Source organism: Bactrocera dorsalis, chromosome 6 (assembly GCF_023373825.1).
Source record: "Bactrocera dorsalis isolate Fly_Bdor chromosome 6, ASM2337382v1, whole genome shotgun sequence".
Taxonomy (NCBI): domain Eukaryota; kingdom Metazoa; phylum Arthropoda; class Insecta; order Diptera; family Tephritidae; genus Bactrocera; species Bactrocera dorsalis.
Window position 1 is genome coordinate 19,707,876 of NC_064308.1, and position 22,972 is coordinate 19,730,847.

At 34.2% G+C, this 22,972-nt stretch overlaps 2 protein-coding genes across 2 annotated transcripts in view; both read left to right on the forward strand.

The window, feature by feature from the left end:
- The window catches only part of LOC125779325 (uncharacterized), a 326,516-nt gene that overhangs the window by 260,589 nt on the left and 42,955 nt on the right, over positions 1–22,972 (forward strand). The gene's annotated exons all lie outside the window — the stretch shown is intronic.
- On the forward strand, positions 1,417–6,298 carry LOC125779307 (uncharacterized). The gene is made up of 2 exons (XM_049460581.1): positions 1,417–4,785; positions 5,168–6,298. Exon 1 carries the CDS (start codon positions 3,184–3,186, stop codon positions 4,621–4,623), a length of 1,440 nt encoding a protein of 479 aa, XP_049316538.1. The 5' UTR covers positions 1,417–3,183; the 3' UTR covers positions 4,624–4,785; positions 5,168–6,298.

The window sequence follows — 22,972 nt, forward strand, 5'->3', positions numbered from 1 at the left end:
AACTGAAAATGGCGTTGTGCATTCTACTACATGAACATTTGTAAGAAGGCAGCGACATAACAATGGCCGGCATGTACACAAAACAACGCAGTTGTCCATTTTGTTTGTATACAATTTCGTTGTGGCCATACCAATACCTTTCACTTCAATGAAATTTTAATATTCTGTTCAAAGTGAATTTTTTTATGCAAAAAATAAGTAAATAGGTAAATATTTTTGTTTTAAATTATCTATTGTTATTACAAATGATATAATAGAGCTATTTTATGCTTTTATTTGTAAAATAACGTCAAGTTTAGTAGAGCTGTGAATAATTTTACATATTAGTGGCATCACCACTCTACCTCATCTCTCTACCTTTAACTCTACTGTCAACTCTACTGTCGTTGGCAAATAGTAGAATATATTGAAGTTAGCGAGAGCGACAACTGTTGGCCTGCAGTTGTGTAGTTGTGCAGCTGTCAATATAACTGTGTGTTGACAAATGTCGTTTGCAGTCTGTCGCTGTCATTGTGTTCAGCACACCAGAAAGACGCACTGAGTTATTTCTATTGCGTTCCAACAACATTTCAACGGTTTTATATGGCTGACTGAGTAACTCCCAAATTATTAAATTATACAAAAAAGTTGTGATTACAGTCTAGAAAATGAAACAGTTTATTCTATAAATTTATTTACTTTTTGTCTCGAATGTCTGCTGCACTCCAGCTGGCACAAAGCATAAAACCCCAATCAAAAATTTACAGTGGTAGCGCTAAAAGTAAAACTTAAAGAAATAAATAAAATACTAAACTTAGTAATTTCCGTGTTGTTTGAACAATTAAAAAAATTGTATTTGTAAAATCAAGCACATCAAAATTTCTATCTGCAATTACATATAATTCTATAAATTCTTTAGGAACAACAAATAATCAAGTACTTACATATGTATACTCAAATGGCTACCACAAGCAAAGTAGAAAGTGTTGAGTGTAATCAAAAAGTACATAAAAAACCCTAAGTAAATAAATAAATAGTTAATTTAGGCTTTACGTATCTATTCTTACCTGCTGCTGCTGTAAACCAATCAAGGCTGTGTTGTGGTTATCACTATTGTTAAAACTAGAAAAATAAAAAAATAAAACAATAAAACCACAATCAATAGTAATGGTAATAAATTAAACATCAAAATAAAAAGGTATTACCGCAAATAATGTGGGTATATTGTTTTATATTAGACCTGATCACAGTCCATTTCATTTGCTACGACACAACCTAAAATAATAGAGAAAATTCTACATTAGTAATAGTAATATAATATAATAATAATATATATAAACTTCTAATTTAAAAATAAAGAAATTTTTAATTGAAAAATAATATTATTATATTTAAATTTATTTGTTTAAATATACATAATTATATGTATTAGTTTACATGTGTTTATGCGACTTCATGGCATCTCGCCCCTCAACACAAAATTCATCACACCACACAACATTCAGCACCCAACACAACATTCATCGCACAACACAACATTCAGCACACAACCTATGTACATCATCATACCACGTAACCCCACGCAAAAAACCAACCACACTACACACACACCATCATCATTTTCACCAGCCAACCGATCAAAAAGGATTGGTTAGATCGGGGTGGCCCTAATTCGATTTCTACGCCCGTAAAATATACACACGTCTTGCCAGCTTTTCAACGGTTGATCCGCGTTCAGTTAATTTGTGGTACAAAATTGAAAAAAAAAACCCTTTAGGTCGTGTGTGTGGTTGTGCACTGGCAGCAGCAGCAGTGAATATATTGTTGCGAATTTACTCCTTACTAGTTTACTTTACTAGGTTCGTATCTCTGGATTGACAAATAAAACCGTTTAATTCACTTCAACAAAATCTCTTTATTTTACAACTCGTCTACACTATAGCAGTTTACTCTTAGCACTGGTTGACTACGTTGGCGCTGTCACGGCTTATATAGCCACGCACTTCTCGCTTATGCCGACGTGTCCTTCTAGAATATTGCGTCTGGAAATTACAAGAACATAATGCTATACGGCGCCAAATGCAGACAGCCGTGGCGCCAGACTCGGCAATTGTTTAAGTAGACAAGCGGATGGCTGCGGCGCCAGATGTCTATTGTTTCGACAAGCAGACAGCCGCGGCGCCAGATGTCTACAACAAGACAAATGCTATTCCATATACCTACAGCTATTGTTCATAATAAGGGATGCATATAGCAATACAAATACAACTTAATACTACTTTTGTAACACTGCCCTCCACTAAACCCTAATCGTCCCGATTAGGCACAAATCCTCTTGAACCAAATGGAGTGTTCATAAAGATATGAACATGAAAGTTTTGTAACCTTAAGATAGAATTATATATACAAAATTATATTTTTGACACAACTACATTAATACATAAAAATATACATGTAAACAATAAATTAAATAAAAAGTATATACAGTCCACTAAATGTCAAGTGCAATGGTAAGCAACAAAATTGTAATATGAGACTTGCTCATAAAAATGTGAAAATCATTGCACATAAAAGAAAACTCATAAATTAGAGTATACATAATACTAATATTAAAATACAAAATATACATACTCGAAACATTAATGCACACAAGCAACAGATAAGAAAGTATCAAGCGTGTGTACGTATGTGTATAAGTGCGTTAGATGCACTAATCTAAAAAACTATAAAATATCAATGCGTTGGTATCTGAAACATGCAATAAAAATATAATACATATTTACACATGTGTATGCACACTAAGCATACACACATATACATATATACATAGTTAAGAAATTAGAATTAAGAAATGTATTGAGGGAAGAAATTTGATTAAAGAAAATCAGAGTCAAAAGTGAACTCTCACAGTACAGACTTAAGCAAAGACTGTTTTTTTCTGTACATTTGGTCCTTCGATCCTCTTTTTGAAAAAGAATCGAGCAAGTGCAAGTACTGGAAGCCTCTTAAAAGAAAAAGAGCATTACTTAGCCAAGTAAAAATAAATGTAAGCCTGAATAGCAAAGACTACCCGCATTTATAAAAATTACTTTTAGTAAAAGTTAAAAAAAATTTTTTAAAGCGTCCTTGTGGCTATAACAACAAGAACAGTGCAAAAAAAAAAAAAATATATATATATACAAAACCATCTATAAAGAAGCAAATATGAAGAATTTGCTAACACGACAGAAGGAGTTGGGAGATCTAGCTGCGTTGGAGGAGCAGAAAGTCCTGAGCGGAAAAATAAGAAAGGCTTCATGTCTGGAATATATGGATCATATTCAGACTGTTATGAAAGAGTTTACTGCAAATCATAATAAAATAATGGCTAAGAAGAGTCAAGAAGCTGAGGAATACATTGCGAAGAACTACTTCGAGCATGTAATGCAAACAATGGAGAATTCTATTCAGAATTTAAGAATTCAAAGTACTGCCGAAGGTGTTTCAGCAGTGAGCAGCATGTGGCAAATAGAATCTACGCTACAAACTATTCAGGTCGCACCACCTGAAGCCGCGTCTGGCGTTGAAAGAAAATATCAACGTCGAGCAAAAATGCTCAAAAGCACGATGGATGAAATACGAAGAAATGCATTGGATTCTCTCGAGCAAATGAGAGAATTCAAAACCAAGCTTCAAATACAATTTGAAAATGTTGAAGAATCATATTTTGAAACTCAAAATATCACATTAGTTGAAACAACTGAAGAATCTATTGAGGAACAAATAGATGTATTTCGTCAAGAATACAAAATCATCATCGAAAGGATAACGGAGAAATTAAATAATTATAATTCACCACAAACAATGTATTCCAATATAAAACTGCAGGAAATTAAAATTCCGATGTTTTACGGTGAAATGAAACAATGGTCGTCATTCCACGATCTTTTTAAAAGTTTGGTGCATGGTTCGAAGCACTTTACAGAAGTGGAAAAGATGTTCCGATTGAAGACATCATTAGGTGGAGAAGCTGGTAGATTAATTCAACATCTACCAGTAACAGCAACAAATTATGAAGCTGCTTGGCAAATTCTTAAGGAAAGGTATGAGAATAGAAGGCTACAATTTACAGCACAAGTAGACAGACTACTTGATCAACCGACAGCAAATGGAGAAAGTGCACAAAGCATGAAGCAGCTGTTAGATACCACCAAAGAATGCATTTATGCTTTAAAAGGGCTAAATCTAAATTTAAATGACGAACAAGCCATCATAGCTCGGATAGTGGTTCGAAAACTAGACAAAGAAAGTCTACGTTTATACGAGCAAAACGTAAAAAAAAGTAGGGATATACAAAGCCTAGATGACGTCTTCAGTTTTCTGGAACAGCAATATCAAGCTCTAGAAGCAATACGCGACAGAAAACCAACTAAATGGAACAATCAAAAGCAGCCACAGCGAACACCTACATTTTATACAGCGGCACAAAATAATTGTGTATACTGCAAGGTTCCTGGGCATCAAATTGGTGAATGCAGAAAGTTTCAGACATTGACTACGATGAATCGAAGAGGATTCATAACAAACAACAAGTTATGCTACATTTGCCTTGATCACGTATATGAAGGAAAATGTAATAATAAAAAGAAGTGCAATAATGTGTGAAAGAAATCATAATAATTTATTGCACTTTAATGAATTCCAAAAAGGAAAAGGAGGAAGTGAAGAAAATGTCACAAAAACATCTTCCACAATGATGACGAAACATTCGGAAATGGCGATACTCCTAGCAACAGCACAGATAAGGGTGAAGGCAGCAAATGGAGAGTATGTGACATTGCGAGCTCTAATCGATCAAGGATCCCAAAAAAATACTATTTCCGAAGAAGCATCTCAAATACTTCATTTACCAAGAAGAAGAGAAGTAACTGAACTACAAGGTTTAGGAAATACCACAGTGGGAGTGTCCAAATTTAAAATCAACATTAAAATCAAGCCGAGATTCCTAAGCAACGAGGCGTACAATGTCGAAGCACTAATTTTGCCGAAATTAGCGAGTGCTCAACCAGACAAAACGTTTAAATGGGATATAGAACAATTGAAAAACTACACTTTAGCTGATCCCAATTTCAATAAATCAGATCGAATCGATATTGTCATTGGAAGTGACATATCTGCCGTCATACTAGAAGAAGGTATATTTAAAAAGGATCGAATACTAGGTCAAGCTACGAAATTGGGCTGGATATTGTCGGGAGTTTTACAACAACCGAGAAAAAACAATACAATTTTAGCAGCGGTTACTACATCATTGGAGAAGTTTTGGGAAATAGAAGACACTACAACTCCAGCAGATACAGCAGATGAGGATGAATGCCTAAGAATTTTTGAAAAAACAACAGTAAGAAATGGAAATAATCGATTTGTCGTCAATCTACCTTTTAAACAAGGAAAAGAATTGGGCGATTCTCGAAAACAAGCTAAGGCGAGGTTTCTTAATCTTGAGAAAAGGTTCGCTACAAATAACGAGTTAAAACAACAATATGTGCAATTTATGAAAGAATATTCAGAAATGGGCCACATGGAAAAAGCAAGTGAAAATAAATGCGGAAAATACTATTTGCCACATCAAGCAGTGATTCGAGAAGACAGTAGAACGACTAAACTACGAGTAGTTTTCGATGCGTCTGCAAAAACTACAAATGGAAGTAGTTTAAATGACATCCTCTTCATAGGACCGAGACTTCAAAGAGATATATTTGACATTATAATCAAATGGAGACTTTGGCAATATGTATTAACTAGTGATATTGAAAACATGTTTCGACAAATTAAAATAACAGATAGTGATCAAGATTACCAACGTATATTGTGGAGAGAAACAAAAGGAGAGCCGATAGAAGAATACAAACTACAAACAGTTACATATGGGACAGCATCAGCTCTTTTTTTGGCAACAAGAACTTTACAAGAAATTGCCAAACTATGCGAGCCCCACAACTATTTGCTTTCAAACATCATTAAAAACGACTTCTACATGGACGATTTAATGACAGGAGCAGATTCAATAGATGAATGTAAGGCCATTCAGTATGAAATATCGAAACAACTACAAAAATATGGATTTCACTTAAGGAAGTGGATGTCAAACAACAGTGAAATCATAGCAACAATTCCGGTAAATAACGCGAATGAAGTAATAAAAATAGCAGAAGACGAAACAATAAAGACATTGGGTATTCAATGGGATCCTACCAAAGACATGTTTGGATTTAATACGAATCTTTCAACGCAAAAGCTGGTTACAAAAAGACAAGCTTTGTCTGATTTAGCGCGAATTTTCGACCCAATGGGATGGCTTTCACCAACAACCGTTATAGCAAAGTTATTTATACAGAAACTTTGGTTGATGAAACTCAACTGGGACGAGTTACTTGACGAGAATTTAACAAAAGAATGGCAAGAGTTTATGCAGCATATACCAGAGATAAAACGAATAAAAATTCCTAGATGGTTTGAAACTAAAAACAACTTTAAATTTGAACTACATGGATTCGCAGATGCTTCAGAGAAAGCTTATGCAGCAGTTGTATATGCTAAAGTTGGATCAGTTATAACAATTGTTGCTGGTAAAACTAAAGTGAATCCAATTAAAAATAAGAAAACGCTACCAAAACTGGAACTATGCGCGGCTCACCTACTTGCTAAATTGCTGCAAAGGATAAAAACAGTCATCAACAGAGAAATGAAAATATTTGCTTGGAGCGATTCAACTATAACGTTAGCATGGATAAATAATTGCCAAAGTAAAGACAGATTTATTAGAACACGAATAGAAGAAATCAAATTACTTGTTTCCAATACGAAATGGCAACACGTTGGAACAAAGGACAATCCAGCTGATGTAGCAACCAGAGGGGTACTGGCGAACAAACTAATAGAACACGATCTATGGTGGAAGGGACCAAAATGGTTGCGAGAAGAGGAACATCATTGGCCAATAAAGAAAATTATTCAAATCGATGCAACGTATGTGACAACCTCAGAGGAATTACATTTCTTGGATAAGGTAATACTTAAATATTCTAGTTTAAGCAAATTAATAAGGGTAGTAGCTTATATTTTGCGATTTGTAAAAAGAATAAGAGGGAAAAAATGCCCTGAATACTTAGTTAAATCTGAAATGAAGGAAGCTGAAGAAATGTTAATAAGATATCAGCAAAAATTACAATTTAGAGAAGAAATTCAGAGTTTAGAAATAAAAAAAGAAATTAATCATAAAAGTAGCATTGCAAGCTTAAATCCAATTTTGGATAATAAGGGAATCCTTCGTGTAGGAGGTAGATTGGGTAATTCAAATCTTCAATTTAATCAAAAGCACCCAATAATATTAAATAAGTCACATTTGTCATCATTGATAATTGAAAATATTCATAAAATAACTTTACATGGAGGAAACAAGTTAATGGAATCAATGATTAGAAGGAATTACTGGATTGTTGGATTGAAGAATTCTATAAAAAAGACAATTCGAACTTGTAGTAGATGCGTACGTTACCGCAAAGAAGTAGCAAAACAATTAATGGGAAATCTTCCAGAATTCCGAGTATCTATGTCAATTCCATTTACACACGTTGGTATAGACTATGCAGGACCGATTCATATGAAATGTTCAAAAGGACGAGGACAAAAAACATTTAAAGGATATATAGCTGTATTTGTTTGTATGGCAACAAAAGCTATTCATTTAGAAGCAGTAAGTGATTTAACAACCGAAGCGTTCCTAGCTGCTTTGAAAAGATTTTTTGCTAGAAGAGGTAAAAGTCAACATATATATTCGGACAATGGAACAAATTTTGTCGGAGCTTGTAGAAGATTAGACCGAGATTTTAAAATGGCAATCAAAAATAATTCAGCCGTAGCTCCCATATTAGAAGCAGATAAAATTCAGTGGCATTTCGGGCCCCCGGCGGCTCCTCACTTCGGAGGAATTTGGGAGGCAGGAGTGAAGTCGGTGAAATATCATTTAAAAAGAGTGATAGGCGAATCTAAATTGACATTTGAAGAAATGATTACTTTGCTATCACAGATTGAAGCAGTACTGAATTCACGACCTTTATGTGCGATAGATAGTGAAAGCGATATAGACGTTTTAACGCCTGGCCATTTTTAATAGGATGTCCAATAATAGATTGTCCTGAAGCAATTAATGATAACCAAATAGGTTCATTAGATAGATGGAAATTAATACAAAAACTTAAAAAAGACTTTTGGAAACGATGGGAAAGCGAATATGTTGTAATGTTGCAACAACGCATGAAGTGGAAAACCAAACAAGCTAATCTCGTACAAGGACAAATAGTTATTATTAAAGATGAAGAAACTCATCCAGCCAAATGGCCATTAGGAAAAATTATTGAAACTCATCCGGGAAAGGATGGAAATATAAGAGTTGTAACTCTAAAATTACAAAATGGCATACTTAAACGGCCCGTTCACAAATTATGCCCACTGGAGGTAACAAACAGCAGTAGAGCAGAGGAAGCAAGTCATGTGACAAGTTTGCTGACTTCGAGAATAACAAAAAATACTGCAACCTCAGAACGACCGAGTAAATCAAGCAAATTGATGATGTGGTTCTTAACGATACTCATGCTAGCAACACAAACTAAGTCATTATACATTAATGATACATCTAAATCAGGAGCTTCAGTGACTAAACTAAAAAATAATACAGCGATATATTTGGAACCGATTAGTAAAATGGACATAATAAATTCAAAATGGAATTTAATAGTCTATTACGAATTAGGTACTTATTATGATCGGATGCATAAAATACAAGAATTTATTAACAGACTTGAAAATCAATGCAAAATATTGACCTATTACGAAGATGCCTACATAATGATTACTGCAACTTTAAATGACAAATATAATAGTCTTAAAGCAAATAATGAATTGTTTATGAAAAAACAAAATAGAAAAAAGCGAGCACCATTCGAATTCGTTGGTTCAATTTACCATATATTATTCGGAATTATGGATGCTGATGACCGAGAAAATATGGAATCAAATATTAGAAATATTTTCGACAACCAAAAAGATATAGCAAAATTGTTTAAAAGGCAGACATCGGTAGTTGATTCTACCATAAATATATTAAAAAAGACAGATGAAGTTAACCGTAATTTTGAGAAAATGAATCAACAACTTAATAAATTTTATAACGAACTAATAAAAGATCAAAATGCTGAACGAATGACCTTGATGTTTCAAATATTAACCATTTCAATAGGAATAGTTATGGACGAATGTGAAGAAATCCAAACTTCAATAATTAATCTTCTAATTGACATAAATCATGGTCGCACAAATCCAAAACTATTAAAGCCTTCGCAACTTAATAAAGAAATTGAATTTATTAGAAACAAACTACCACACAAATTAATACTACCTGGAAGACAATCGGGTAACGAATTAAAAGAAATTTATAAATCGATGACTGCTAAAGGTTTAATTGTTGATTCACAGCTAGTCATAAACCCAGAAATTCCCTTAATATCGTATGAACCGTCAAACGTATATAAATTAAATCCACTTCCAATAAATTACAAAGGGAATATGATTATTCCAGAAATAAAGGCAGAATATTTAATATACAAGTTTGATTTGAATCAATATTGACTTATAAACCAAGTAGATCTAGATAAATGTTCTACTAACTCAGAGAATCATTACCAATGTCCTGGAAATTTAGCTTGGAAATCAGCGACGGATAATTCATATGAAGTAGCAGCTTTAAAACAATTAGAAAATGAAGCATGTGATTTCAAACCTTCTACAAATGAAAACGTTTGGATAAAATTATCTTCTCAAAATCGGTGGCTTTACAAATTATTTAGCAAAGCAATGATATATCTAGAATGTAATAATAATCAACAAATGCATATGGAAATCCCTAGTCAAGGCATTATGACAATAAGAGAAGGATGCACAGTCCGGCATGAAGGAGTAACTGTAACAGCATCTCATCACGTACAATCTGAAATTAAAAAAGAATTGCTATCCTCTTCTTGGGTTAAAGATATTGAAGATATTCCAGAACTAAAAATAAAACCTTTTGATTCAACATTAATAAACAATACCAAAGATATCGTACATCTTAAACAACAAATATAACTCCTCAAAACAGAAAATATAAAATTAAAAAGTATAAATTTTCATCACGTAAGTGGTCACGTTTCGCTAACATTAGTTTTGATAATAGCATTAATCATTACTATTTTATATACAAGATCCAAATGTGTAACAAGAACTGTGACTGTTCCATTTGAGCTTCCAGTTAGACATAATTAAAAAATATTAATAATAAAACATAATATACAAGTAAAGTTAAGATACAGCTTTGGCCCCTGGCAGAATGTTCATAAAGATATGAACATGAAAGTTTTGTAACCTTAAGATAGAATTATATATACAAAATTATATTTTTGACACAACTACATTAATACATAAAAATATACATGTAAACAATAAATTAAATAAAAAGTATATACAGTCCACTAAATGTCAAGTGCAATGGTAAGCAACAAAATTGTAATATGAGACTTGCTCATAAAAATGTGAAAATCATTGCACATAAAAGAAAACTCATAAATTAGAGTATACATAATACTAATATTAAAATACAAAATATACATACTCGAAATATTAATGCACACAAGCAACAGATAAGAAAGTATCAAGCGTGTGTACGTATGTGTATAAGTGCGTTAGATGCTTTAACTTAAAAAATATAAAATATCAATGCGTATCTGAAAAATGCAATAAAAATATAATACATACTAGCTGTTACCCTGTGCACTTCGGGGGGGGGGGGGGAGATTTACGTTGCTTATTTCTACTATGACTTAATGCCTTAAATCTGAAATAATAGGCTGCTTTCGTTCTGGAAATTATCTGAAAACGAAATGCTTGTGTTGCTATTATAAATTTAGTATATGTATGTAACAAAACGGCAATTGTCTGTAATGAATTTACAGTTAAAGGTCCGTATCCAGCTCTTAAGTAATTGCTAAAAAAAAAACATATTATTAAAGAAAATTAACTTTGTGCGTAATATGTAAGTATGTATGTATGTGTGTAGTAACATAAATATTTTCATTGCGATTTAAGGAATGTTGTTGATGATTGGTAAGTTCTATTCAACATTTCAAAATGGCATATACTTCATAATAATGATTTTAACTCATTTAGCATCAATTTACCGATTACTTTGAATTTGCTTCAAGAAACAATTGTTTATTTCATGTTTCTTCGCAAAACCTGGTTTGCTATATTCGCATTTTAATAAAAAAATGTATTACAAATTAGTAATAAATTTCTTTAAAGCTGTATACCAACACAAAAAAATTTACCGCAGAAAATTTTCTCGACCATTTCTTAAGAAGTTTTTAAATTTTTTGAGAGCTGGATACTAAGCTTAATAGTTTAATCAGTTTAAGTATCACTGTGAATTATTAGTTTAATTACTGTTGAAACTCCGATTATAATTCACACAATTTCAGAATGCGGAAGAGATAGGCTGAGACACTGCGGTAAGTTGATCTTGCAGATTTATCGAAATAAATTGTTGTTCTTGTTTTTGTTACCGTATGCACGTATACGAAATGTATGTGCGTATATATGGGCATGAACACAATTAAATTCGCCAGCCAACGGAATTGAGACATCTTTATTTCGCAGTAGGCTTTATTCGCAGCATCTTTACTTTGCCAATCTGTATTTAGCAAGATCTTTATTACGCAAGAATATGCATTTATTTATAGTGTCGTCAAATTAAATGCAAGCAGCCAGTTCTTGCATAGCCGTGACTTCCGTGCCAGCAGAGTATATAATTTACATTATAAAGCTTTATGGGATAACTGGTTATTTACGAGCCGACATAGTGACACAACTTGTTAATGTGCCTATCGCCAAACGGGGCGCCTTTCCACTATTCGCCGCCAACGTCGTAGCCGTTAAGTTGCTAAACGGGACGTCAACCCGCTATTCGCCGCCAACGTCATAACGCTTCTATTTATATCACCAAACGGTACGCCCTTCCGCTAATTAACCGCCATCGTCATAGGTGTTATATCGCCAACAGGAAACCGTCCCGCCAAAGTCGTTGTCGCCACGACGTCAAACGAGACGCCATCCCACTATTCATTGCTAATATCATACTGTTTATATTGCTAAATTGCCGATCATATTTCATATAACATTTTCCTTCAAGCCGCCGTATTAAAACAATGGCAAACTCAACTAGAAAGAGTATGCGAACTCAACAAGACAGCCTTAGAAAGTCAGTTAAAGTTGAAGATCAAAGGTTGATGATGTGAATAACGGATCTAATCATCAAGATAGTGCATCAACCAACTCACTAAAGTTACATTAGAAAGTCGTTGCCATGAAACAGCAGATCAATGCTTTGAGTAACCAGCTGCGAGGAGCTCAGGTAAAGTTGAAGGAAGGTGAAAGTCAGTGTGAACTTCTGAAATCCAAGATACGAGTAGAGGACGGATCAAGGTCAAATTCCATTGCGACCTCAGAGGATCCCGTTGTAGATACCGCTATACAACCGATAGCAGCCTCAACGCAAACGACAACGAACTCACAGAATAGTTTGAACATTTCTATGCAGTCTACGTCAACGTATACAGCTGCCACGCATACGTATATTCGGTGTCCTTATGAAGGTACTACATTGCCGATCTTCACAGCCACCGCCTTCGATAGGTACAATGCTTCAACTTTATTACAGTCGCAGCCATATGTTAACGTTACACCAGACAGTTCATATCTGCTTACACTACCGAGAAAATTTCAAGATTTGCCAGACTTCGACGGGCGTGCAGAAGACTGGCCTATGTGTGGCGCCGCCTTTGCATCATACAATTACTCGAATTTCTAAAACAATCAACGTCTTCAGAGATGATTAAAGAATGAGGCTAGAGAGACAGTCCACTCACTGCCGTTATGGACACTTTGCGATTTCGATTCGGCAGTCTAGAATTACTCATTAACTTTTAGCTGCGCCAAGTATGGGAGATGCCATGTATATCATAATCCGCAATCGACAAAATGATTCCTTTCTCAGTAAAAGTAAAAAACCTAGATGTGTTCCTACAAACAGTAAATGGTGCTCCTTCAAAGTTATTGACATTGCAATTATAGCCAGAGGCAAATTTGAGGACACTCTCTGTGACCTAATACAAAGAGGTTTAAACCTGGTAAAAGGGTGGTGTAGTGGGGTTGAGTTGAACCTCAACCCCTCCAGGACGACCGTCGCCCCGTTCACTAGACGTAGGTCCCTACCCGGTTTCAGGAACCTTACACTTGGGGGTAGAGGGATAGAGATGACCAACAAGGTCAAATATCTTGGTCTCACGGTGGATTCCACTTTGCGGGGGAAGCAGCATGCAGACCTGACCTTGGTCAACGCGACAAAACCATTAATGATGTGCAATCGGCTGGCGGGAAAATCCTGGGGCTGTCAGCCAAGGATCGTTAGGTGGTTGTACACCATGATATTGCGACCGATAATCACGTACGGGTCGGTGGCCTAGGCCTCAAAAGCGTCGCAGATTTCGATAGGGCTCCAATTATCGAAGCTGCAACGACTAGCTTGTGTCTGCATGTCAGGTGCAATGCGCACTTGTCCGGCGGCAGCACTGGAAGTCTTGCTTGAACTCACACCGCTTCATTTGGTGATCGGTTAAGTAGCCAAGCACACACTTCTGCAAATACCGCAGAGGGGTGAAGCAAAGGTAAGGTAATCTCGTCCCAAAGGATGAAAGAGATAAGTGACACTATACCATTAGTCCTCCTCCCGAGGAACAGCATTACCAAAAAGGTTAACTTTACGAAGACGTTCAACGTTACCCTTGGTAGCAAAAACGAGTGGAACGATTCCACTCTTGAGCTGCTGGTGAGGAATAGTATGATCACCTAAGCTGGGTGCCCGGTCATAGAGGTATAGCCGGTAACGAACCGGCTGACGAGCTCGCCCGCTCCGCAGCTTCCACCAGCATGGTAGGACGCGAACTCTTCACTGGATTGGGTTCTCATACCATAAAGGAGTTGCTCCGTAAGGAAGAAGGAGTAGGCAAAGAGAGGCATAGGCAACAAATGCATGGCATGAGAAATGCCAAGTTGCTAATTGGGGGGTAGAACCACGGCAGATTTAAATTTGTAATTAACCTCCCTAGGGACAAACTCAGGCTACCGATCGCATTTTACACCGACCACTGCAAGCTGAATAGGCATTTATATAGCATTGAACTATCCTATTGATCAGAATACCTGCTAATCGACTGCACAGCAGTCTGTAGATGCGGGATTAAGGCCCTTGGATCCATGTTTCCGAATAGGGATCGCATCGCCTCACTACCACCCAGGAGAATATTGGACTTTATCAATATGCTGGGGATATGTGAGTCCTTGTGATTTAGGAGAGGGCACAATAGACCTAATGTGGCGGTGCATTCCTCATTTATTAATCTTAATCTTACATGATTTCTTAGTGCCCGTGCCTTAAGTTCAAAGTTTTTATTTGGTAGGTCTGTATGGTCGTCTTCCTCTAAAAATCTGCGTATTCAAAGAGAAAGTGAATTTCAGAACCACTATCAATAATAATAAAAATGCATGGGTAAACACAAGTCATAAATCTACAGATCAGATAACATTAAACACACACACACAAACATATATTGCATTGTACACTACAAAACAACCCTGCCAGCCAGACCTAACCATTTTTTGAATAAGTTTCAACACAATTACATATATTTTCTTCAATTACTAACACCAACGCACACGTGTGGGTTGTTTTGTTTTTTAACCTTCACGCGATGGGAAAAAAGTCGTCTAAAATTCTTAGAAATAAGCTAAACCATAGGCGAAATAATCAATTTCCCTAACAAAATAAAATGTAGATAATGTAGTTATCTCATTTTTGTTCTTACTGAATGAGTGCGAAAGAGAAAACATAAGTGTCAATAGTGCTAATGAATATCCCAAAAAGGGAAATAAAAAAGGAGAGAAAATTGAGACCCATTTGCATTTCTAGTGTGAAGTAAGGTAAGTGCAGAAATTTATATTTTATAAATAAATATTTTAAATTAATAATTTAATTCCATTACAGCATATAATATCTAAAGCGAAAAAGGTAAGGAACATTCTGAAATTATTTGTAAATACGTTTAATTAATTCCTATATCGCTCGTTTTAGAAATCTTCAATTACATACATATGTACATACATCATCTGCAGCAGCAGAAGCAGGAGAACAATTTTGTTTAGTGAGTGTGAGTGAAATTATATAACACAAGTATATTATTAAATATTATTTTATATATACATATAGTTCTTAATTATTTAAGCGACCAGTGCGGTTGGTCTAAACTATTGGATTTATAAAAAACTTTTATCTCTTTCGGCCTGCGCAGTGCTAGAATTATGTGAAAACAAATATTTGTTTTTTTGTTTAAGTGAAGAAGTGTGTGCTTGGCTACTTGACCGATCACTAAATAAAGCGGTGTGAGTTCAAGCAAGACTTCCAGTGCTGCCGCCGGACAAGTGCGCATTATACCTGACATGAAGACACAAGCTAGTCGTTGCAGCTTCGATAATTTGAGTCCTATCGAAGTCTACGACGCTTTTCAGACCCAGGCCACCGACCCGTACGTGATTATCGGTCGCAATATCATGGTGTACAACCACCTAACGATCCTTGGCTGACAGCCCCAAGACTTTCCCGCCAGCCGATTGCACATCTTTAATGCTTTTGACCAAGGTCTGGTCAGCATGCTGCTTCCCCCACAAAGTGGAATCCAGCGTAAGACCAAGATATTTAACCTTGTTGGTCATCTCTATCTCTCCACCCCCAAGTGTAAGGTTCCTGAAACCGGGTAGGGACCTACGTCTCGTGAACGGGACGGCGGTCGTCTTGGAGGGGTTGATGTTCAACTCAACCCCACTACACCACCCTTTTTCCAGGTTTAAACTTATTATATAAGGTGAGGTTGCCCCTATATTCCTCCCAGACCACCGTACGTTTGCTTTATTAAACGTCCTATGTAACTTTTTCCTGAGATCTGTAAGTTGAAACCCTCCATTGTGAGACCAATCCGTTCGAAGGTTCGTTGCGCAAGGTGATGTCAAGCACCTCTCTCCTGCATATTGTAATGAAGGTGGGTTCACACCCCACATTCTCTGTAGCTAAGTTACTACTAATATACTATATACTCTAAAAGAGACTCACCTCGTGCGTTGCAGTTCGTACTGCCCCATTCCATGTGATGGGCGTTCACCATGTCTCCTGCGGTACATCATTAGTCTATCCACTGCCTCTGGGGGTGCTGTGGATGCAAATATTTGTTTTATAATTGAAATTGTCGGACTCGTTAATTCTAGTGTTAGTAAAACTATAAATATATTTTGCTGGTGACATTTCTTTATTAAGCCATACATCTTTTATTTTCAGATATTATAACTATTTTTATTTAATTAATATAAATAATCTTTTTTTTATTATAATTTTTTCAGATATTTGTCTTTTATTTACAGGTAAAAATAATATTTATTTTATTATAATCTTTTTTCAGTCGTTAATTATTTTTTAGAAATAAACATATTTTTATTTACACAGTCTTAGGCTTAATATATTTAATTATAATACAGATTATGTAAATATGTGGAAAAAATAAAAGAATTAATAATTTCAAATTAAGAAGTTTTGTTTGAAATCTTAAGAATATTTAAAAGTAGGAATCAAAAAATGCAACTCTGAATCAGCTGACGATTGTGTTAATTAGAGCAGTTCAGCTATATGTACACATATAATTTATATGACACTGCTGAATGAGCGCAACAGAGATGTATGATCACATGTATACGTACGTGTAAGGGGAAAAGTGGTTAGAATCTGCAGACGGCATATGGCGAACCACTTTTTTTACTTTTGAGGGTTTGAAAACTTAGTGTTTCACTTGTTTCTTCACCACTTTTGGGAATATGCTGCAATACATACATGCACATATATTTAGTTATTTAAGATAATTTCCTAAAATATTAGATTGTCAAAATAGTCTTGCGGTATTTTCGCTAGTTGCCGCTGAAAGCGCGTAGTTCTAATTTTATTCTTTATACCTTTTTGGAAAGCGCATTTCACGCGCTAACACGTGTTTGATTGATTGTCGTTTCTTTTTCTTTTTTTTTTGTGCAGTTTATGGACCCGATACAGTTTCTATTTCCACCGCGCAACGATGGTTTCAACGTTTTCGGTCTGGTGTAGAGGTGGTCGAAGATGCGCCACGCTCCGGAAGGCCTGTCGTCGAAAATTGCGATAAAATCGCTGAATTGGTCGAAAGAGACCGGCATAGTAGCAGCCGTAGCGTTGGTCAAGAGCATGAGTCATCAAAAATTCATTTCAATTTCAATAAAAAAAACAAAAAATTCAATAAAAATACCGCAAGACTTTTTTGACAACCCAATAGTATATAAGTAGTGAAAAACAACATAAAAATCAGAATGAAATATTTCTCAGCTCAATAAGGTCTTTCTTTTCCTTCACCAGCGGTAATAATTATTGAGTTTAAACGTTTGATTTTACAAATTAATAAATTCAAAATTGAACATGTTCGTTATTTTAAATAAGATAAGTTAAGAAATTTGTAATACTTAAGATCATGAAAACATATACAGTCCACTAATTTTAAATAATCATTTCTTTCCCTCGGCAATATGTTCAAATATCATTGAGCATGCTTACTTATCAACAAAGCCGAAATAGTACACATATATAAATATATTTAGTTATTTAAGATAGTTTCCAAAATAGTATATAAGGCTTGAAAACTTAAAAATAAAATTAGAATGAATATATTCTCACTCAAGCAAAGATCTTTATTTTTCCCCCACCAGCGGTAAGAACTTAAAGATTATTTTTTGAGGTCAATGTTCGATGATTCAAATCAAACAAATATAAATACTTCCGTTTTTTGTTGTAAATTATTATTTTATTGATATGTATCCTTAAAATAAATACAATTTATGTATCGGTTGGTAATATTGCAAAATCTACGGCGTTTTTGAAAAAAAAAATGCCTCGGATAGGACCTTCTAAAGGAATACCTCTTCAAATTTTAACGTTTATTCGCACTTTACTTCGGATGTAATGCGGACACAAAACGAAATAGCGTTTCAATTTTATATTATGTTTTATAATTTAGGTAATAAACTTTCGAGTTTTTAGACTAAATGCGAATATCTCGAAAACTATAAGTTTAGTACGGTTTTACCTATTTATATTCTTAATCTGGAAGAAGGCTGTTTCACTATTATTCTCACTTTACACAAATTTTTCACTAGCACTAAATGTTTTAACATAAATTTTCAAAAAAATTTAAATTATGCACTTTCTAATAATAGTATGAAGATCTTAAGCCCATTGACATACCTGTTTTGCAGCAATTTCTTCATTTAATGTTGTTGTAGCTGTTTACGCTGAAGTTCAATGGCATTAACTTTGGTTGAAATATAAAAAAAACCCTAAACAGATTCTTAATTTATAAGTATGTAAAATTATTCCATTAAAAAAAATTTTGGCATAACCATACTTACCAATTGCTTCCTTATTATATACTCGGTTTTGTACTTTATGATCGATTTTACATGTTTTGATGTCATTTTAATTTAATAAATATTAATAAAGTATTAAAATTTAAACAAAATTAGCAAACTTGGCAAACTTACCTGACGCTCTTCAAATTTTTCTTCGAATGACACTTCAATGGCGGCAATTTTTAAGAGATTCATTGTCAATATGTGCGTCTCATTATTACACATTCAAAATTTCGTATGATGAATGTTGTTACTCTTACAACATAATTTTCCATTTCAAAACAACAAGTTAAATATGGATACGTAGAAGTATAACAGGTGAAACTTTACAAATGTAGTAGTGAATTGATTACCGCCGTCTTGTAGGGTATATTAAAAATTTAAATGAGTATAAAAAAAATTTCATCTAAAAAATACAGAAAGGAGTACTACGCGAAAGTGCTTTCGTTATTCCAGGTATTGGTTCGATCAGAGTTATTTTTTAGAGCGCGGCCGAAGGCAGCCAACGCAGAAAGGAGTACTACGCGAAAGTACTTCAGTCACCAGAGGTATTGGCTCGACCAGGGTTATTTTTTTAAAGCCTCGCCCAAAGCCGCCAACCATTAAAAGATTACTTCACATACTCAATTATAGCTTTAAAAGATTTGGAAAGAATTTGTTTATAGTTAATATAGAAGAAAAAATCACACGAAAGTTCAAAACAAAAAAAACATTGTCGGTAAAAATCCTTCATTTATTTTGTTTAAGATGTGGCAACTCTCATTTTCCTCTCTAACTCTTTAGCTATGACTGTGCTAAGTGATTTTTAAATAAATAAATTTAGCTAAAACAAGAAAAAACGTTAATTTCGGTTGCACCGAAACTAAATACCCTTCACAGGTGCATTTCTGTTAGTAACCTATGTGTTCAGTTTGTATGGAAGCTATATGCTATAGTTAACCGATCTGAACAATTTCTTCGGAGATTACATTGTTGCTTTAGAAAATAATATGGACCAAATTTCGTAAATCTTGTCAAATGTGAAAGTTGTCCATACAAGAACTTGATTCCGATCGTTCAGTTTGTATGGCAGCTATATGCTATAGTTAACCGGTCTGAACAATTTCTTCGGAGATTACATTGTTGCTTTAGAAAATAATATATACAAAATTTCGTGAATATATTTTGCCAAATGTGCAAGTTTTCCATACAAGAACTAGATTCCGATCGTTCAGTTTGTATGGCAGCTATATGCTATAGTAAATCGATCTGAATAATTTTTTCGGAAATTACATTGTTGCTTTAGAAAATAATATGTACCAAATTTCGTGAATATATCGTGTCAAATGTGAAAGTTTTCCATACAAGCATTTGATTCCGATCGTTCAGTTTGTATGGCAGCTATATGTTATAGTGGTCCGATATCGGCCGTTCCGACAAATGAGCAGCTTCTTGAAGAGAAAATGATGTTTGCAAAATTTCAAAACGATATCTTAAAAACTGAGGGACTAGTTCGTATATATACAGACAGACGGACAGACAGACGAACATGGCTAAATCGACTCAGCTCGACATACTGATCATTTATATATACTTTATAGGGTCTCCGACGATTCCTTCTGGGTGTTACAAACTTCGTGACAAACTTAATATACCCTGTTCAGGGTATAATAAACAAAATGAAAGTGAAATATGAGCTTAATTCAATATTGAAAATGTATATTTCAATATATTGTATAAATATATACCAAACGATAATTTGTTGGATACTAATTTCCTTATATTCGAAAAGGAATGTGCAACCAAACACTAGGCATCCAAAGGAATGCGATATTGGACCAGTTTTTGTACACTTCTGAGTCCATATCCGCATTATCCGACATAACGAAGAGACAGATTTTATCCTCGGTGGCAAAACTTTTTTTTTAATTTAAATTTTCGCTAAGAAAAATAGTCCCAATTCAGTAATAATCTGACCGACATTTCGCAGATACAAATTCTACGGTGGGTAAACTATTCCCTCGAATACAAAGTGGAACTATGCGGCGTCTGCTACGCCTCTGAAAAGGCATATTATGCCACTATCTACTTGTATGTGCGCACACAAGGCGATGTCGCAACAATAAGCCACCTACTAGTTGCAAAAGCAAAAGTTGCGCCCACAGTATATATAGTAGATAACCTTTTCGTGGTAGCTTTCTGAGGGGTGAATAGCGGCCATCTTGGATTTTCAGTAGTAGCAACGCAGTGCTGTATAAATTGAGGTAGTAAATACTTAGCAAATTTATTTTATTAGATAACTAAAACTATAAATAATATTAGATTGTCAAAATAGTCTTGCGGTATTTTCGCTAGTTGCCGCTGAAAGCGCGTAGTTCTAATTTTATTCTTTATACCTTTTTGGAAAGCGCATTTCACGCGCTAACACGTGTTTGATTGATTGTCGTTTCTTTTTCTTTTTTTTTGTGCAGTTTATGGACCCGATACAGTTTCTATTTCCACCGCGCAACGATGGTTTCAACGTTTTCGGTCTGGTGTAGAGGTGGTCGAAGATGCGCCACGCTCCGGAAGGCCTGTCGTCGAAAATTGCGATAAAATCGCTGAATTGGTCGAAAGAGACCGGCATAGTAGCAGCCGTAGCGTTGGTCAAGAGCATGAGTCATCAAAAATTCATTTCAATTTCAATAAAAAAAACAAAAAATTCAATAAAAATACCGCAAGACTTTTTTGACAACCCAATAGTATATAAGTAGTGAAAAACAACATAAAAATCAGAATGAAATATTTCTCAGCTCAATAAGGTCTTTCTTTTCCTTCACCAGCGGTAATAATTATTGAGTTTAAACGTTTGATTTTACAAATTAATAAATTCAAAATTGAACATGTTCGTTATTTTAAATAAGATAAGTTAAGAAATTTGTAATACTTAAGATCATGAAAACATATACAGTCCACTAATTTTAAATAATCATTTCTTTCCCTCGGCAATATGTTCAAATATCATTGAGCATGCTTACTTATCAACAAAGCCGAAATAGTACACATATATAAATATATTTAGTTATTTAAGATAGTTTCCAAAATAGTATATAAGGCTTGAAAACTTAAAAATAAAATTAGAATGAATATATTCTCACTCAAGCAAAGATCTTTATTTTTCCCCCACCAGCGGTAAGAACTTAAAGATTATTTTTTGAGGTCAATGTTCGATGATTCAAATCAAACAAATATAAATACTTCCGTTTTTTGTTGTAAATTATTATTTTATTGATATGTATCCTTAAAATAAATACAATTTATGTATCGGTTGGTAATATTGCAAAATCTACGGCGTTTTTGAAAAAAAAAATGCCTCGGATAGGACCTTCTAAAGGAATACCTCTTCAAATTTTAACGTTTATTCGCACTTTACTTCGGATGTAATGCGGACACAAAACGAAATAGCGTTTCAATTTTATATTATGTTTTATAATTTAGGTAATAAACTTTCGAGTTTTTAGACTAAATGCGAATATCTCGAAAACTATAAGTTTAGTACGGTTTTACCTATTTATATTCTTAATCTGGAAGAAGGCTGTTTCACTATTATTCTCACTTTACACAAATTTTTCACTAGCACTAAATGTTTTAACATAAATTTTCAAAAAAATTTAAATTATGCACTTTCTAATAATAGTATGAAGATCTTAAGCCCATTGACATACCTGTTTTGCAGCAATTTCTTCATTTAATGTTGTTGTAGCTGTTTACGCTGAAGTTCAATGGCATTAACTTTGGTTGAAATATAAAAAAAAACCCTAAACAGATTCTTAATTTATAAGTATGTAAAATTATTCCATTAAAAAAAATTTTGGCATAACCATACTTACCAATTGCTTCCTTATTATATACTCGGTTTTGTACTTTATGATCGATTTTACATGTTTTGATGTCATTTTAATTTAATAAATATTAATAAAGTATTAAAATTTAAACAAAATTAGCAAACTTGGCAAACTTACCTGACGCTCTTCAAATTTTTCTTCGAATGACACTTCAATGGCGGCAATTTTTAAGAGATTCATTGTCAATATGTGCGTCTCATTATTACACATTCAAAATTTCGTATGATGAATGTTGTTACTCTTACAACATAATTTTCCATTTCAAAACAACAAGTTAAATATGGATACGTAGAAGTATAACAGGTGAAACTTTACAAATGTAGTAGTGAATTGATTACCGCCGTCTTGTAGGGTATATTAAAAATTTAAATGAGTATAAAAAAAATTTCATCTAAAAAATACAGAAAGGAGTACTACGCGAAAGTGCTTTCGTTATTCCAGGTATTGGTTCGATCAGAGTTATTTTTTAGAGCGCGGCCGAA